The following is a 19,021-nucleotide window of genomic DNA, read 5'->3' as shown; positions in this document are numbered from 1 at the left end:
AGTCACACACCACTAATGGTGAACTGAATACTTGCACATCCTACAGCATGAAATTATTCCTGATGATCAAAGTGCACAATGGAAAATCCCACAAGTCCTCTTGCCGACTTTTCTGGTAAAATTAACAGGAAATTTTAGACCAATGTTGCACTCAACACTCCCAGGTCGGATAATTCATAGGAAAGATGCAAGGAAACTGTCTCCTAGGTTTTGGCAGAAACCCAAAGCTACTCCTCCAGAAAAAAAAAAGGATTTGCATTTATTTAGCGCTTTTCATGACCACCAGGCTTCTCAAAGTGCTTTACAGCCATTGAGGTACCTTTGAAGTGTAGTCACCATTGGAAAGCAGGAAATGTGGGAGACAATTTGCACACAGCAAACTCACACAAACAGCAATGTGATAACGACCAGATAATCTGTTCTTGTGATATTGATTGAAGGATTAATATTGGCCAGGACACCGGGCATAACTCCCCTGCTCTTCTTCAAAATAGTGCAATGGAACCTTCTACATCAGTAAGAGTCTGATGATGACCACGAAATGATTATGGATTGTTGCAAAAACCCGTCTGGGTTCACTAACGTCCTTTAGGGAAGGAAATCTGCCGTCCTTACCTGGTCTGGCCTACACGTGACTCCAGACCCACAGCAATGTCGTTGACTCTTAAATGCTCTGTGAACAAGGGCAATTAGGGATGGGCAATAAATGCTGGCTTAATCAGTGATGCCCATATCCCATGAACGAATAAAAAAAAAAAATCCAGCCAAGCAGGAAGGTGGGGCTTGGCTTAACATTTCATTGAAATTGTACAGCACCTTTTTACCAGCCATTTGACTGAGGCTATCACTTTGATGTCAAGTGTTGTAAATTAGGAGCATTTTAGAACTCTGGTGTTGTGCCCTTTAGGGACTAGAAGGGGTTGAGATTGGCTAAAGTCCCGTCCTGTGAGCCCATACTGCCACTGGGGGGGGAATAATCTTTCCATTCAGTATTTGAAAGTCATGTGCCAGGGGCTAAAAGAACTACCTGTGTTCATTGCACCACCTGTTCCGAACGTCTTCTTGCGATAGTCATAATGACACAGATGGAGGCCATTCAGCCCTTCGAGTTCATGATAGCTCTCTGTGCAGCAAACAAATCTTAAACAGAATTACACTTGTGGTCCTCATATCAATTCAACCTTTGCATTTTACCAATTGGTTTTTTCTACTTAGATGAAATTGCCTTATCTTTCTAAATCAGGCTTTTTTGTTTTTTACAAATCACCTATATAGACTTTTGACTATTGCAGACTTACTTGTTGTGATAGCGGATCGTCGCAGACAGTCCTCTTGCACAAATTCTATAGCACATCAAGTGAACAAGTTCACTGAGCCATACCTTCACACTGTGAGGACAGAAGTATAAAAGACTTCAAGTTACCATCCTTTTAACTCACATATAGATGAAGCTTGTTGCCTCAGTGCATAAATTGCATTAGTTTGAGCACAGCGATTGTGGCCTTCAATTTTTATTATGAAACAGGTCAATGAAAACATTGATGAGATTTCCAGTGTGGCAGAGAGTGGACTTTGGTACATGCTTGAAAAGAGCAGGTCAAAGTAAATTTTGCACAGTGGTGTGGTGAATCAAAGGCCTGTGTGTTTTACATCGAGAAGCTAAGATCCTGGCTCCAAATGTACAACACAACAAAATTTCAAAAGTTAGTATGGATAGTCACCTTCTGATGGTAACCGATGTGCAGCAGTTACTGCTGTGTTTTATATTATTCTAGATGATCAGTGATTTGTTTTAAGACCAAGCCTGGCAATTATTGTTGGCGATTCTACTTTAATGCACTTGTATGATATCCTTTAACCCACTACCTCAACTGAAGTGCTTACCCCGTTTGAACGGGCAGAGAAATATCATACCAATATCCTTGCATCATTTCAATAACAGCAACATTAATGTCTAGGCTCAAAATAAAATCACGTGAAAGCAGGAGAAAATTAAACAATCCTGATAAGAGGTTATACAATGTCTATTTTCACCAGTCTACTTCACCACCCTGCTAATTATATTCTCTCATATAAAGCATACATGTGCACACAAAATATTTTACATAAATGCCAGGAGTTGTTATTAAATGTCAATATTTTTGGACGAGTTCACACCCCTAAATCTTTACACTACTGCCTCCAGGAAAATACATTCCCTACTTTGAAAACTGCCACTGCTTGTGTTGGCATAAGCTCAAGACATGGTCACAATGCCTAAAATGATCTTTGCTCTGTTTCATTGGTTCAGCACTGAAATGAAGGGCATTTTTTTCACAAATGAGTCAATATGTTTTGGAGATTCAGTGTCAGCCACGTATCACCTGGCAGCACTCTCTCTCAGAGTCAGAAGGTTATGAGTTCAAGCCCCAGATCAGGGACGAGCAGGAAAAAAATTCTAGACTAACACTCCAGAGCAGGTCAGAGAGAGTGCTGCACTGTTAGAGGCACCCTCTTTCAAATGAGATGTTAAACCAGGGCCTCATCTGCTTTCTCAGGTGAATGTAATAGAACCCTTAGAAACGTTTGGAAGAACAGGGGAGTTTTTGCACATGTCCTAACCAATGTCTATCCCTCAAACAACATCACTAAACAGATTCTCTGGTCATTGTCATATTTCTATTTGTGGGAGCTTGCCATGAGCAAATTAGGAAACATAGCAACCACAGAAACTAAACCTCACTGCATTGGCTGTGGGACTTTGGGATGCCTTGAGGTTGTGAGTGGCACTATATAAATGCAGGTCTGTCTTTCTTCTTTAGCAGCTGCATCTGGACATGCCTCCATGTCAAGGTTTCATTGGGTAAGCTAAGTCAACAACAAGGTTGGGACACAGACTCATTGTTATAGCACATGAATAGGGACAGGTCACAGCTACAAAATCTGAATTATGAGGCATTCTATTCACTCCTCTGCAAACCCAGGCAGTGTGTGTGGCTCCACCTGCAAATTGTCTGTGGCTACAAACAGCATCTCTTGAGGTTTTCGGCCCATAGTGTCTCAGTCCTAATATTCTGCAAGTCAGTTCTCTTTTCCCTCCAACCCCAGAGTGTCCTTATGTGCAAATAGTGAGAGGCAGCATTATTTTGTGAAGGGGAGGTCGTGTCTCACTAACTTGATTGAGTTTTTCGAGGAAGTGACAAAGATGATTGATGATGGAAGGGCAGTGGATGTTAACTACATGGATTTCAGTAAGGCCTTTGACAAGGTCCCTCATGGCAGACTGGTACAGAAGGTAAAGTTGCACAGGATCCAAGGTGAGCTGGCAAGATGGATACAGAATTGGCTTGGTCATGGAAGACGGGGTAGCAGTGGAAGGGTGCTTTTGTGATTGGAGAGCTGTGACTAGTGGTGTTCCTCAGGGATCAGTGCTGGGACCTTTGCTGTTTGTAGTAAATAATTTGGAGGAAAATGTAACTGGGCTAATTAGTAAGTTTGCAGACGACACTAAGGTTGGAGGAGTTGCAGATAGTGAAGAGGATTGTCAAAGGGTACAATAGGATATAGATCGGTTGGAGACTTGGGCGAAGAAATGGTAGATGGAGTTTAATCTGGACAAATGCGAGGTAATGCATTTTGGAAGGTCTAATACAGGCAGGAATTATACAGTAAATGGCAGAACCCTTAAGTGCATTGACAGGCAGAGGGATCTGGGTGCACAGGTCCACAGGTCACTGAAAGTGGCAACACAGGTGGATAAGGTAGTCAGGAAGGCATATGGCATGCTTGCCTTCTTCAGCAGAGGTATTAAGTATAAAAGCTGGGAAGTCATGCTGCAGTTGTATAGAACCTTGGTTAGGCCACACTTGAAATATTGTATGCAATTCTGGTCGTCACATTACCAGACGGATGTGGAGGCATTGGAGAGGGTGCAGAGGAGGTTTACCAGGATGCTGCCTGGTCTGGAGGTTATTAGCTATGAGGAGAGGTTGGAGAAACTCGGATTGTTCTCACTAGAGCAACGGAGATTGAGGGGCAACTTGATAGAAGTTTACAAAATTATGTGTGGAATGGACAGAGTAGATAGTCAGAAGTTTTTTTCCCAGGCTGGAAGAGTCAATTACTAGGGAACATAGATTTAAGGTGAGAGGAGAAAACTATAGAGAAGATGTGCGGGGCAAGTTTTTTGTGCAGAGGGTAGTGAGTGTCTGGAATTCGCTGCCAGAGGAGGTGGTGGAAGCAGGTACAATAGTGGTGTTTAAGAGGCAGCTTGACAAATACATGAATAGGATGGGAATAGAGGGATACGGACCCCAGGAGTACAAAATGTTTTAGTTTGAGAGGCAATATGATCGGTGCAGGCTTGGAGGGCCAAAGGGCCTGTTCCTATGCTGTACTTTTCTTTGTTCTTTATGTCTTACAGTATCCCGTCTCCAGCCCTCAATCGGACCTCTTACCATTAAATGATTTATAGACCGGAGATTATCAATCACTGACCATCTAAAAAGTGATAAAGGGTAACAAACAACTGTCACACAGGTTCTCCTCTTTTCTTTCTAACTTTTTGTGTCTCTTACCTACTCTCCCTCTCTTGTTCTGTAGTTCTCCAACTGAAATTTGCAAGTGCTTTCTCCAGGTGGAAATCTAGAACAGCCAGGATATTGTGACTGAGGCACTGAGAGCTCTTTATTAAAATCCACAGGAGCAGGCTCCACTGATACCTCAGTGGGTTTACCCATCACCAGCTGAGTCAAACTCACCAAAAATGGTTCCATCTCCAATTTTTTTTTGCTGAATGAACTCAGTAGCAGCAAAAGTGCTACAACTGGTCCCAGTATCTCAAGATGGGTGGGGTGGTGGTGGGTGGACAGGGAAAAAGGGGAGAGTTCCGCTCCTGACCACAATCAATGATGCCTGCCAAAATGCCACACGTCTGCAACATCCACTCCTCCTTACCCGCTGTTTGGCAGCTGTCCTACTAAAGTGGTCCCAATCACCAGCCAGCTAATGCCAATCAGAGCCAAAGTGATCCTGCAGGAGAGAACGGTTTAGAAGGTCCTGTTAAAATGGGTCTAACAATGGAAGCCACCTATAATGAACAGGATTAAATTAATTCACTGTATGGTGGAGTGATACATCACAACAGAAAATTATAAAAATGGACTCCTACTCCATGCAAATGACCAGCAGGTAAATGGTGCTTTTTGTGGAGTAATGGAATTTCAACACTGTTTGACTGCAAGTTCAGTTTGAGGGCTGCAGTATCTGTTGGAGAGTGGCATGAACCAGCAGAACTGTCAGCTCTGATTGGTCTCAATGCAACTCATGATCTGTGTTTAACCTATGTTAGGCAGCACTCCTGAAAAGGAATTATTTTATTATCAGAACACCTCTTCACTGCCATTAAAAGCACGGAGTACCATTTTCACTGATTGCAGTTACACTGCGGGCTGTGAGGAGCCCATTTGTTGTGGCGTTACTTTTGATTGTACATTTGGTGGTTTAAACGATGGTGGCAGCCTTCTGTTGTGTTAGTCGACTCTGTGTTAAGCATCACCTGGTGTGGCTCAGGAGCCCCACTCTGCCATGGCAGTCTCTGCCACATTTACTGTGGAGGAAGACAATGGGCTGAGAAGACACACAATTCACTAATGTCTGTTAACTCAGCGCACACTTCTCAGCTAGCTGAGCTTTTCATTTCTGTTCGCTTCTTTTAACGCCCTTCAAAAATCAACCACCAGAGGTAACAGCCATCACCAACTGTCACCCAACAGTCAGCGTCAATGTCCGCCATCTTCTTATCGTGATTGCAGATGTCCTTGTATTGGAGGTATAGACGCCAGGAGGTCACAACCCAGTGGTAAATTCACTGTACAGAAGGTCTTTGGGTATACGGCTGTCATCCATCTGATGAATGTGCCCGAGCCAGTGCAGGTGTCATTGGTTTAGCAATGAGTGTATGCTGATGGAATTAGCATACTCCAGGACCTCTGGGTTAGTGACCTTACCCCATAAAGAGATACCTACAATATATTTGAGACAGCAAAGGTGGAAACTGTTCAGCCTTTTCTCCTGCCCAGTATATGTTGTCCAGGTCTCACCACTGTAGAGGAGTGCACTGAGGATGCAGGCTTGGTAGATTCACAGTTTAGTGTTCTCAGTCAGGTTGCCGTTGTTCCACACTCTCGTACTCAGCTTGGACATAACAGCTGCAGCTTTTGCAATGCATGTGTTGATTTCAGCATCAAGTGCTGGAGATTATGGAGCCTAGATGTCTGAAGTTATGCAAAGTGCGAGACAAATTAATTGGCACTGTAATCCAGACTACTAAACCCCTTTCACCCTTTTAATTCTATAAGCCTAATAATCACACTTGCAATTTCATGCCAGTGCTGAATAGTTTTTGCTTGAGCAGCGATTAGCAGCTTTTCAGATTCCAATCAAAATTGAGGAGGCAAGTCAAAGCTTACAAGCAGGTAGTGAAACTCACTGTCTGCACATTGTAAATTAGGTATGCTTTGAAGACCCTTGGAGCATTTTGACCATATTAAAAGGTGCTTATATAATACAGGTTGTTGTTGATCTTGGCACAGTGGTATCAAGTCTAACACCTGAAAGCTACCTGGGAAATAGTGATACTAACATTCCCAGGTTCACAGGTCATTAACTCTGTGCATTGCAGCACACAAATTACCAACTTATACAAACTTGAAATAGCACCATCTGATCCAGAACCTAACAGGAGTTTCTGTAGGTATTTGAAAAAGAAAAGAGTAGATAAAGTGGGTGTTTGTTCTCTAGAAAGTGACAATGGGGAGTTAATAGTAGATAAGAAGGAAATTGCGAAAGAAATGAACAAATATTTTGCTTCTGTATTCACTATAGAGGATACAAAAAACATTCCAGTAATAGCTACAAATCAGGAGGTGAAAGGGAGAGAGGAATTTGGTGAAATTGAAATAGCTAGGGAAATGGTACTGAGCAAATTGATGGAGCTGCGGGCAGGCAAGCCTCCGGGTCTTGATGGATTACATCCTAGAGTCTTAAAAGAGGTGGCTAATGAGGTAGTCAATGCTCTGGTGTTGATTTTCCAAAAGTCGCTAGATTCTGAGAAGGTTCCATCAGACTGGAAAGTAGCAAATATAACCCCTCTATTCAAGAAGGGAGGAGGCAGAAAACAGGAAACGATAAGCCAGGTAGCTTGATGACTATCGTGGGGGAGTTATTAGAATTGATCATTAAGGAGGTTATAGCTGGGCACTTAGAAGGACTCAAGGTAATCGGGAAAAGTCAGCATGGTTTTGTGAAAGGAAAATCATGTTTAAAAAATTTATTGGAGTTTTTCTGAAATAGTAACGTGCTGTGAATAAAAGGGAGCCTGTAGACATACTGTACTTGGATTTCCTGAAGTTATTTGCTAAGGTGCCACATCAAAGGCTATTACAGAAAATAAAAGTGCATGGTGTAGAGAATAACATATTAACATGGATAGTAGATTGGCTGGCTAGCAGAAAACAGGCAGTATGCATAAATGGGTCTTTGTCTGATTGGCACGATGACTAGTGGAGTCCCACAGGGGTCTGTGCTGGGGCCTCAACTTTTTACATTTCACATCAATGACTTAGATGTGGGGAGTGAAGACATGGTAGCCACATTTGCAGATGACACAAAGATAGGTAGGAAAGCATGTTGTGATGAAGACATGAGGAGGTTGCAGATAGATATAGATAGGTTGAGTGAGTGGGCAAAGATCTGGCAAATGGAGTTTAATGTGGGAAAATGTGAGTTGTTCACTTTGGCAGGAAGAATAAAAAAAGCAGAGTATTACTTAAATGGAGAGCGGCTGCATAATTCTGAGGTGTAGAGGGATCTAGGTGTTCTAGTAGATGAGTCACTAAAAGTTAGTATGCAGGTACAGCAAGTAATTAAGGCCGCTAATGGAATGCTATCCTTAGGGAGGGATCTGAGAGGGATTGAACATAAAAGTAAGGATGTTATGCTTCGGTTAAACAGGTGAGACCACACCTCAAATACTGTGTGCAATTTTGGTCTCCTTATTTAAGGAAAGATGTAAATGCACTGGAGGTGGTTTATTAGATTGATACCTGGAATGAACGGGTTGTCTTATGAAGAAAGGTTGGACAGACTGGGGTTGTTTCTACTGGAGTTTAGAAGAATGAGGGGTGACTTGATTGAAATACACAAGATCCTGAATGGCCTTGACAAGGTAGACATCAAAAGGATGTTTCCTCTTGTGGGTGAGTCCAGACCTAGGGGGCACTGTTTTAAAATTAAGGGTCGCCCTTTTAGGACAGAGATGAGGAGAAAGTTTTTCTCTCAGAGGGTTGAGAGACTTTGGAACTCCTGCCTCAGAAGGTGGTGGAGGCGGGGTCATTGAATATTTTTAAGGCAGAGGTCGACAGAATCTTGTTTGGCAAGGGAATCAAAGGTTAGATGGGAATGTGGAATTCGAAACACAAAGAGGATCAGCCATGATCTTATTGAATCATGCAGCAGGTCCGAGGGGCTGAATGGTCTACTCCTGTTCCTATTTCTTATGTTCTTACACAGAGGGAAGCTCAAAGGAAAATGTGTAAAAATCAACAAGAATAATGGGTATCAATAGAAAGGGAAATGGAAAACATGACATTTGGTGATGACCTAAAATTGAGTGTGTGTGCATTATTGTCTTTTTTAGTGACTGACTGAAACCCAACAAACTTTACCATGTTATAGCAATTCTTGATCGCAAACTCTTACATTCAAATCCTCTCCAATGAATGATGTAATACATTTAAAAACTGTATCGCAGGTCCCCCATTAGAAGCTTTTTTGTTCATTTGAATTGTATGCAGACTGCAGTATTCTCCTTTCAACCACAGTACAAAAACTTTGAACTTCTGTAAAATTTTATTTTGCACTCACCGCAGAGGCAGGAGGACTCCATATCGAATTCCGACTCCCAAACCCCAAAGTATAGTCAGACAAACACTAATGTGCTGGAAGTTCCTGTTTGTTCTTGTTAACAGGTTCCACAAGACCAGCTCTTCTGAGCTGAATCGAGTGGTCACTTCGTCTTCGACAATGGCTTCAAACCCTTTCTTTGAGAAATAGATCACATCAGACAAGTCAAAGTCTCCTTCATGGAGAGGCCTGTTTCTATTCGAATAACGTCTCAATTCCATCATCTCATCTTCCAGTGACACTTTATCACGCTTCTCGATAATTTCTGTCATTCAACAATAAACATTTTTTTTATTCTAATAAAACAGTAACCAGAGAGTGATAGCCAAGATTAAGTGTGTGCACATACAAATGGGTGCCTGGTGGGAGTTGGGGAGTGTGGCAGTGGTGGGGGGGGGGGCGGGAAGAGAAAGGAAATGGCAGACGAGTTGAATAAATATTTTGCATCAGTCTTCATGGTGGAAGACACTAATAGCATTCCAAATATACCAAATAATCATTGGGCAAAAAGGCGGTAGGGGGGTGGCTGGGTGATGAGGAAATAAATACACTCTCACTAGGGAAAAAGTACTAGGGAAACGAATGGGGCTAAAGGCTGATAGGTCTCCAGGACCCGATGGGTTGCATCCTAGGATATCAAAGGAAGTACTGCAGAGATGCATTGGTAGTAATCTTCCAACAACCCTTAGATTCTGGAAAAGTCCCAAAGGATTGGAAAATTGCCAATGTAATACCCTTATCCTAGAATCTCCCACAAGGGGAAACAACCTCCCAGCATTTACCGTGTCAAGCCCCCTAAGAATCTTATATGTTTCAATAAAATTGCATTTTATTCTTCTAAACTCCAATGAATACAGGCCCAAGCTACTCAACTTCTCCTCATAAGAAAATCCCTCCATACCCAGGGTCAACCTAGTGAACCTTCTCTGAACTGCCACCAATGCCAGTGCATATTTCCTTAGATAAGGGGACAAAAACTGTTCACAGTATTCAAAGTGTGGTCTAAATAGTGCCTTGTATAGCTTCAGCAAGACTTCTCTATTTTTATACTCCATTCCTTTTAAAATAAAAGGCCAACATTCCAGTTGCCTTACCTATTACTTGCTGAACTTGTATGTTAGTTTTCTGGGATTCCTGCACGAGGACCCACAAATCCCTCTGTGCTGCAGCTTTCTGAATTTTTCTCCATTTAAGTAATATTCAGCTCCTTTATTTTTCTTGCCAAAGTGCATAACCTCACATTTTCCAACAGCCAAGTTTTTGCCCGCTCATTTAACCTGTCCATGTCCCTCTGTAGACTCTTTGTGTCATCCTCAACAGTTGCCTTTCCACCTATTTTTGTGTCATCCACAAACTTGGCGGTAGTACATTCATTTTCCTCATCCCCAAGTCATTAATATATATTGTCAATAATTGTGGCCCCAGCACTGATCCCTGTGGCACTCTACTAGTTACAGGTTGCCATCCTGAAAATGCTCCCCTTATCCTAATTCTCTGTCTTCTATTAGTTAGCCAATCCTCTATCCATGCTAATATACTACCCCCAACACCATGGGCTCTTATCCTATTAATTAACCTTATGTGCTGTATCTTATCGAACACCTTTTGGAAATCCAAATATATTACATCTACTGGTTCTCCTTTAACTATCCTGCTTGTTACCTCCTCGAAGAGTTCTAATAAATTTGTCAGGCAAGATTCCCCCTTCATGAAGCCTCTGCTCGATTATATTGTGTATTTCTAAATGCTCTGCTATTACATCATTTATAATAGGCTCAAATATTTTCCCAATGACAGATGTTAAGCTAACCGGCCTATAGTTACCTGTTTTTTGTCTCCCTCTGGGAGGTTGTTCCCCCTTGTGGGAGATTCTAGGACTAGAGGGCATAATCTGAGAGTAAGGGGTCACCCATTTAAGGCAGAGATGAGGAGGAATTTCTTCTCTGAGGGAAGTTAATCTGTGGAGACTGGGTTGTTAAGTGTATTCAAGGCTAAAATAGACAGATTTTTAATCAGTAAGGGAATCAAGCGTATGGGGAAAAGGCAGGAAAGTGGAGTTGAGGATTAGCAGATCAGCCATGATCTCATTGAAATACAAAGCACACTCGATGGGCCGAATGGCCTACTTCTGCTCCTGCATCTTATGGTCTTATGGGCATATGACAGAGCTCCTTCCAGACTTCTAAACGAAAATGTGGAAATGCATTTGTCTAAAGAGTTCTAAATACTAATTTCGACTTTCAGTGCCTGTAAGTACAGATGGTTCATCCACATGAAGTTTATAGTAGGACATTTAAATACACAAATACAACAGGTGCAGCACAGATACCAAATCAGAATAAATACCAGTGGGAAATTATAAATTCTCTCAGATAACAAATTGGTTTCTGAATATCTGATTAATTTGGGCTTAAAAAAGTAGCCGTGCTTTTTTTTCCAATTGCTCCTGGGAGGTATGCAATGCTGACAAACCAACAACAATTGCTGATCCCTAGTTACCCTGGGAAGGTGGTGGTGGGCCATCCCCATTAACCTCTGCAGTCCTTGTGGTGCTGGTGCACTCATGACACTATTAGATTTTGGCCAGTGATGATGAAGGAATGGCACCACCTATCCAAGTCAGGATATAACGGGGAAACTTGAAGGTAACTGCATTGTTGCTCTAGTCCTTCTCGTATCTGGCACCGACTATCCCACCACTTCAGTCATTCATCAACTTCACTCCCAAAAACTCGAATATCACCACAAGAAAATGACTGGGCAATTCAAACTCCTTGTACCACACTGTCAACCAGCTCACTGAAGGAGAAGCAAAACCTAGGAGCACCACATAATAGACATAAATGATAGATAGAAAATGCTACATCTACACCCACACACACTTTCTGCCAATATTTTCCATGAAATATTTTTATGTCTATTGCCCACATAATCTTGTCACTGAGTAATTACACACTCACATCAATGGAAACACAGTAATAGGTTCAGGCAGCAGAAGGACCCTGTTGGGAGATACGTAGGATGCCAAGTTCCTTTAAAGACAGACCAAGGTCAAACTAGTTATGGCAGAATGAGGGTAGGGAACAGGACAGCACAATGAAGCTCAATCTTCTGGGGTTTACCCCAACTATATGTAGAAACCATACAGAGGTTGCCCTGAGTGGCAAATGCTTCATGAATACTTTGACCTAATTTACCTTGTTGAATTGCACCATTGCCAAGAGGTTGTTGTCTTTCTACAATCACTAGGGTTCATTGCCCTGCTCATAACTAGCCAAAAGAAAACACAGGAATTAGAAGCAAGAGTAGGCCATTTGGCCCCTCAAGACTGCCTCACCAGTTGATAGATAGCGGCTGATCGGAATGCAGCCTCAACTTCGCTATCCTCTCTGCCCTCCATAACACTTGACTCCCTTGTTGATTGAATATCTGTCTAACCCAGCCTTGCGTATATTCAATGACCCAGCCTCCGCTACACTCTGGGGGAAGAGAATTCCACTGACTAACGACCCTCAGATATAAAAACAAATTCTCCTCAGCTCATTCATAAATGGAAGATCCCTAATTTTTAAATTGTGTCCCGCCCCCTAGTTCTAGACTCCCACACAAAGGGAAACATCCTCTCAGCATCCACACTCAGTTTTTGAAACATAAAAGATCCTGAGAGGATCTAAGAAAACTACCAGCAACCCAAGTTACAATGGTAAATAAGGTGACTTCGGTTAGTGGCACACCTAAATTTCTGGGCAAAAATCTAGGCCATTACATTATTGGTGCACATGGAAACTCACATGAACTGATCTTTTGCTTGGGGACAGGGCTGTATCAATGAGCAGCAAAAGGTTTCAGCAGATATATCCTGATGTCCTAGGCCCAACTATCTTCAGTTGCTTCATCAATGACCTTCCTTCCATCATAAGGTCAGAAGTGGGGATGTTCACTGATGTTTACACAATGTTCAGCACCATTTGCAACTCCATAAATACTGAATCAGTCCATGTCTAAATTCAGCAAATCCGATCAATATCCATGCCTGGGCTGAAAAGTGGCAAGTGATTTTCGTGCCACACAAGTACCGAGCATTGACCATCTCCAAGAAGAGAGAATCTAACCATCACTACTTGACATTCAATGGCATTTCCATTGCTGAATCCCCCATTATCAACATCCTGGAGGTTACCATTGACCAGAAACTGAACTGGACTAGCCATATAAATACTGTGGCTACAGAGAAGGTCAGAGGCTAGGAATCCTGCAGTAAGTAACTCAGCTCCTCATTCTCCAAAGCCTGTCCACCATCTACAAGTCACAAGTCAGGAGTGTGATGGAATACTCTCCACTAATTCAGTGATACATCTTACTTTTCTAGCCATTTTATTACACTAGGCTATTAACGAACCGAGCCTTAGGCTATTGTAATGTAAGTTTATACGTGGTATCAGAAAACCAAAATTATCTGAAATCCGAAATGCAGTCAGCCTGAGGGTTTTGGATAAAGGATACTTGACCTGTAGTAAAATTAACGGATGCATCAGAACAAGGATATTGAATTTTATTCAGATTTTACAGAAGTTTCCTGTATGCACTGCCTTTCATGCCTGTAGAACTCTCTCCCAGACAGGCAGTATTGTCCCTGATGGGCAGATCTGAAGCTTATATTATCATCAGCTGCTGAAGGGCTGTTGGGGGTCTGCACAAGAATAAATGTGCTTGGGTGTTGGTAAACTCTCCTCATTTTATTATATTTTCAGCAGTCACTGTAGTCAATTCCAGTCCAGCCAACAATCCCTGTAAGATTTTATTTCCACTGCCATCTAATGTGCAAACCCAAAAAAAAGAAAATCCTCTTTCCCACATGTAACCCTCGGGACAAGGTCCCATACACAACAGGAAATGAAGTTTCCCTTCATCAGGTCAGTCTGTAATCTAGCAAAGATATGCAGCAACTTTGAAAATTGATATTACCCCCTAGAATAATCTGAACAGTTTGCTTGGTAACACTGCCACAGCAATTCAGGGAAAGGAGATTGAATGCAACAAACAGCAATGAAAAGAAAGGTATATACTCCTGAATAATAATTTCAAACAATTTTGTTCAAAACAGTCGAGGTGTCGGCCCTGAAACTGGATTTTCATTCTCATGGCGTTTCCAAAGTTTTACTTAAAAACACGACATTCTATCTTTATGCTTTGTCTCCCAAGCAGATGACTACTTTGACCGGACAAGCAAGTGGTGCTAGAACCAAACTAAAGCATGGCATTTCTGATTCCAGCTCCATTTGCTTGTCCACTCAAAGGAATGGAATGTACCCAAGTCAGCTAAAGGCAGGGGAGTGACGCTGACCATAGCCCCACAGCAAGGCCTGCCTTCCTCTCCTCCTGGATCAAACTATTGCCCATCCCTTACAGGGCATAGCTTTAATACACCATGACAAAGAGAAACAGGATGCTTTCCTTGCAGAGAGCAGGATGGCCCAGGTACTTCTGGTTATTCCAGAATTTCTTTATCTTTGGATTCTGTACAGAGGAACTTTGCTCGTCAGTTCATGAAGTACAATTTTTAAAAGTGAATATTAAGTGATTTCCTTCAAGAATACACCTTTTGTGCATGAATCATTATTTGCGTTATCATTAAATGTCACCTTTCATGTCTTTTTTTTTGCCATTTCTAGAGAGAGAAAATAAACCTCACCAGTGGAAGGAGAATAAGGGTGTCCAGGCTGCTCCTGCGCTTTTTTTTGTATTTTTCGAGTCGCCCACTAAAAGAAAGCAGATAGCGCCTCAGTTAGGAGAAGCCCATGTCAGAATGTCTCCCCAGATTGCAATTAGACATCACCATTTCACAGGTCAGTTGTATCCCCCACCCCCCATCAAGTCCTGGCAAATCAATCAGTTCTGAAATTTCTTCCTGGCACCATCTCCAAGCTCTTTGGTCTGTAAATGAGAACGAGTGCTGGAAGGGTGTGTGGACGATAGGGGTCTTGCAAGGGCATGGTGCATACTTGTGTGGGGATTTTTGGGGCTGCATGTTTGAAAGGGTGGTATGCAAGGGGAAGGAGTCAGGGAATTGAGAGCTAGCGTGCGTGCATGTTACAGTAACCTAGATATACTTCACTTTCCCTCTTATCTTTAAACAGCATTGCTTTCAAATAGCTTTTCTAAAATCAAGAATGTAGAAGAAATCCCTGGCACCAAACTGTCCCATACCATGAACAACTTCACTACCTGGGGTTTATTTGGTTCTTTTGTAATATACCAGAGCAAGCTACAGTTTAATTCTATCTGAGCCCTTGTATCATGACACTCCACTCACAAAATTACATTGCACTTCACTGCAGCTCTCCCACAATATAGGGGGCTGAGAGATTTAATCATTTATCTGTTCAAGGCTTTGTTTCTCACTCCTAAACTTACTAGCTGCAATGAAAGTTTAAAATAAACTGCCAAGAAGTGTCAAGGAAAAAGTGTAGCAATATTTATCAAGATCCATTCCCCTTTCAGAACATTCACACCATGTTAATGAGGTTAAGGAATGAAATGTAATTTTGGAATGAAGGGCAAATTGTGGGTTCGTGAGGCTAAAATTATTTCCAAGTGACATATAATATCATGGAAGGTTTTGTAAGCAATCTGTCTTTTTTATTTTGGACAGATACTCTTATTTTCCTTCAAATAACAGAATAACTGCATGATGCAAACACTTCTTTACAGATCATATTTCACTTAAGAACAGCTGTGACAGGGACAGAGGAACGTTGGATCATTTTCTTCCAGCTTGTGCTGGTCCTCATCTTCTTCCTAGACTAAACCCACACCAGTTACTCGGAGTGAATGCAACGTTGTCCAAAGAATGCAATGATAAATGTGAAAGGTGGACAGTCAGAAGTAGTGGGTGGAAGGAATGCAGGGAAGAGCCCTGGGGCAAGTGAGGGAGATCACAGCATTGTCTGGTCCAGCCAACATCCAGCTGTGAGCATTTTCCTGATGTGGTCACTGGGTGGTGATCAGCAGCAGGAAGCCTGGGGCATTGAGGACAATTCTAGCATCATCGCCCTTTGAAGGCAACTAACACAACAGAGAATACTCATCAAACCTGATCTATGAACAGCTCAGCTCCTCACTACACAAACCCATTGCACAAGTTTACTTTTAAAATTGTTATTTCTAAAAAAAAGCTAGAGCACATTAAAACTGAAGCGTATTCTATTTTGTAAATAAACACCATACGTACTTGAAATGTGTTTTGAGAGATCACAGGCGCTGGACTGAACAGTAACTACTGAGCAGCCACAAACTGAAAGCCTCATGTTCCCACCAGGTCCAATTGTGCCTCTTTAGAAATGCCTGGCTCCAACATTTTCTTCCAATATCAGGCACAATCCTATAACTGAAGTTGAAGTGTCTTCTACTGACTTGTGACGTAGCGCTTTTTGAATAAAGGACCTTACCTCAAGAGTCTTGACCAGAATCTTCATGTATAGTTCTGTTATTCCCAAGGAAAATCCAAACATAGCAGGCAGCATAATGAGAGTGATCCCAAGAATCAGCCATATCAACAGCACCTTCAACAGGAGTTCCCATAATCCCTCCATCCACTGCCACTCTCAGTTCTCGGCAACCAAAGTACACTGGGATCCAGCTCTGGAGGCCAGACATTAAAACAGAATTACAGACCAGTAATAATGGGGACTCTCCTCCTGCACATGTTGTCACTAACAGTGCAACATCCCCCGCCCCTTCTGTATAAACTCACCCAAAACAATACCTACCATGCAAACAACAACTTATGTTTGTATAGTGCCTGTAATGTAGTACCGCATTCCAAGGCACTTCACAGGAGTATTATCAAACAAAATTTGCCACCAAGCCTCAAGGAAATAATAAAACAGGTGACCAGAAGCTTGGTCAAAGCTAGGTTTGAAAGAGCATCTTAAAGGAGGAGAGGAAAGCAGAGATTTAGGGAGGGAATTGCAGCAGTTAGGGGTCAGGCAGCTGAAGGCACAGCCACCAATGGAGTGAACAAAATTCAGGATGTGCAAGGGGCAAGATTTGGAGGAGTGCAGAAATCTCAGTAGATCGTCAGGCTGAACAGGTTACAGAGCACAGGAAGGAGGGCTTAACACTGAATAATGGGCAAAAGCAGGGAATGGGAACTGGCAAATATCCCACCCTGTTTGCACCATGTAGAACTGAGGAGCCAGAGCTATGTCAATATTGTGCACACGTGGGATGCAACACAAATACTGTATCACAGTGAAGACCAGCGATACATCTGCCCCGACCACCCCCCCCAACCCCGCAAAACACACTACAGGCGTGAAAACCCACCCCATACATACCCTCAAATCCTGCCCAGTGAGGATTGGGAGCTGGAGATTTGAAATTGAGATTAGGGATTGGAGAAACCCCAGCACACCCAAGAGGGACTGAGGAGTGCGGGAACCCCATGCCCTCACAGTGTCCATTGACAAATGCCCATCTGTGAGGTGCTGGCTTCCTACACCAATTGGAAAGCAAAAAGACTCATTACCCAATTGGATGATGCTTGACTGACAGCTAAACAGCTTTTTTCCCCCCATTTTCAATATTTTTATATCTGGTAAAAAGAGACATGTTCAAATAAAATTACAAAACAATTTTTTTAAATCTCTTGATGACTTTTCTCCAGGGTTACACACAGCAGCGTGACCAACAATTCCTGGAGACTCCAGATCAACATTAGAAGGTTGTCAACCCTACTCCTGCCCCTTACTCGGAGTCCGTCCTTATTCCTTGGCCTTTACACCAGCTTCGCTCCTAACCCCTGTCCCTCTTGCCTCTGGATAGGGCTCTTCCTCCTATTCCCCTCACTCCGGATTCGTTCTTTACCCCTGTCCCTCTCACTCCGGATTCGCTCTTTACCCCTGTCCCTCTCACTCCGGATTCGCTCTTTACCCCTGTCCCTCTCACTCCGGATTCGCTCTTTACCCCTGTCCCTCTCACTCCGGATTCGCTCTTTACCCCTGTCCCTCTCACTCCGGATTCGCTCTTTACCCCTACCCCTCTCACTCCGGGTTCGCTCTTTACCCCTGTCCCTCTCGCTCCGGGTTCATTCCTTACCCCTGTCCCTCTCGCTCCGGGTTCGCTCTTTACCCCTGTCCCTCTCACTCCGGGTTCGCTCTTTACCCCTACCCCTCTCACTCCGGGTTCGCTCTTTACCCCTACCCCTCTCACTCCGGGTTCGCTCTTTACCCCTACCCCTCTCACTCCGGGTTCGCTCTTTACCCCTACCCCTCTCACTCCGGGTTCGCTCTTTACCCCTACCCCTCTCACTCTGGGTTCGTTCCTTACCCCTGCCCCTCTCACTCCGGGTTCATTCCTTACCCCTGCCCCTCTCACTCCGGGTTCGCTCTTTACCCCTACCCCTCTCACCCCGGGTTCGTTCCTTACCCCTGTCCCTCTCACTCCGGGTTCATTCCTTACCCCTGCCCCTCTCACTCCGGGTTCATTCCTTACCCCTGCCCCTCTCGCTCCGGGTTCGTTCCTTACCCGTGTCTCTCTCACTCCGGGTTCGTACCTTACCCCTGCCCCTCTCACTCCGAGTTCGCTCCTTACCCCTGTCCCTCTCGCTCCGGGTTCGCTCCTTACCCCTGTTTTCCCAGTCCAGTCCAGAGTTCACCCGTTCCTTACCACGCCCACCCGGAACTTACAGCTCAGTTGTTTCCCGTCCCTCCCCGATTACAGCAACCAGCTGGAGCCCAGGTTTGCCCCCACCAGTAGCTCTCTGGCGTGGGCAGTCACACTTCAGGAGGAACAGACACTTGCAGCTTTCTCCGGCCTCTCTCCGTTCGCTTGGATTCTCCCCCTAACCTTCACTCCTGCCTTTACTTTTTCCCTGTGTTTTATTCCTCCTCGTAGTTTTTTTTTCCTTTTCACACATTTCAGACGTAATTAGGGACACTTTATTTAGTATAAAAGCAAAAAACCGCGGGTGCTGGAAATCCAAAACAAAAAAACAAAAACCAAAACAAAAAGTGCTGGGAAAACTCAGCAGGGCTGACAGCATCAGCGGAGTGGAACACAGTTAACGTTTCGAGTC

General features: G+C 43.3%; 1 protein-coding gene across 6 annotated transcripts in view; it reads right to left on the bottom strand.

Moving 5' to 3' along the window:
- The window catches only part of gpat3 (glycerol-3-phosphate acyltransferase 3), a 42,551-nt gene extending 23,921 nt beyond the window's left edge, over positions 1-18,630 (bottom strand). Inside the window, exons 1-6 of one of the 6 annotated variants that reach the window (XM_041199760.1) lie at positions 18,571-18,630; positions 16,392-16,584; positions 14,636-14,702; positions 8,905-9,208; positions 4,936-5,010; positions 1,299-1,388 (exon numbers count right to left, since the gene is read on the bottom strand). In XM_041199760.1, the coding sequence (XP_041055694.1) occupies positions 1,299-1,388; positions 4,936-5,010; positions 8,905-9,208; positions 14,636-14,702; positions 16,392-16,535 (680 nt within the window). In that variant the 5' untranslated portion in view covers positions 16,536-16,584; positions 18,571-18,630. Of the gene's footprint in view, positions 1-1,298; positions 1,389-4,935; positions 5,011-8,904; positions 9,209-14,635; positions 14,703-16,174; positions 16,359-16,391; positions 16,585-18,042; positions 18,062-18,471 lie in introns of those variants that run through there. The other 5 variants (XM_041199753.1, XM_041199768.1, XM_041199776.1 and 2 more) reach the window with 5 other exon arrangements.
- Between the last annotated feature and the right edge of the window lie 391 nt (positions 18,631-19,021).

The sequence above is a fragment of the Carcharodon carcharias genome, chromosome 1 (assembly GCF_017639515.1).
Source record: "Carcharodon carcharias isolate sCarCar2 chromosome 1, sCarCar2.pri, whole genome shotgun sequence".
NCBI classification, from domain to species: Eukaryota; Metazoa; Chordata; class Chondrichthyes; order Lamniformes; family Lamnidae; genus Carcharodon; species Carcharodon carcharias.
The sequence above is the reverse complement of the archived record's forward strand: the minus strand, read 5'-3'. Positions and strand labels throughout refer to the sequence as shown.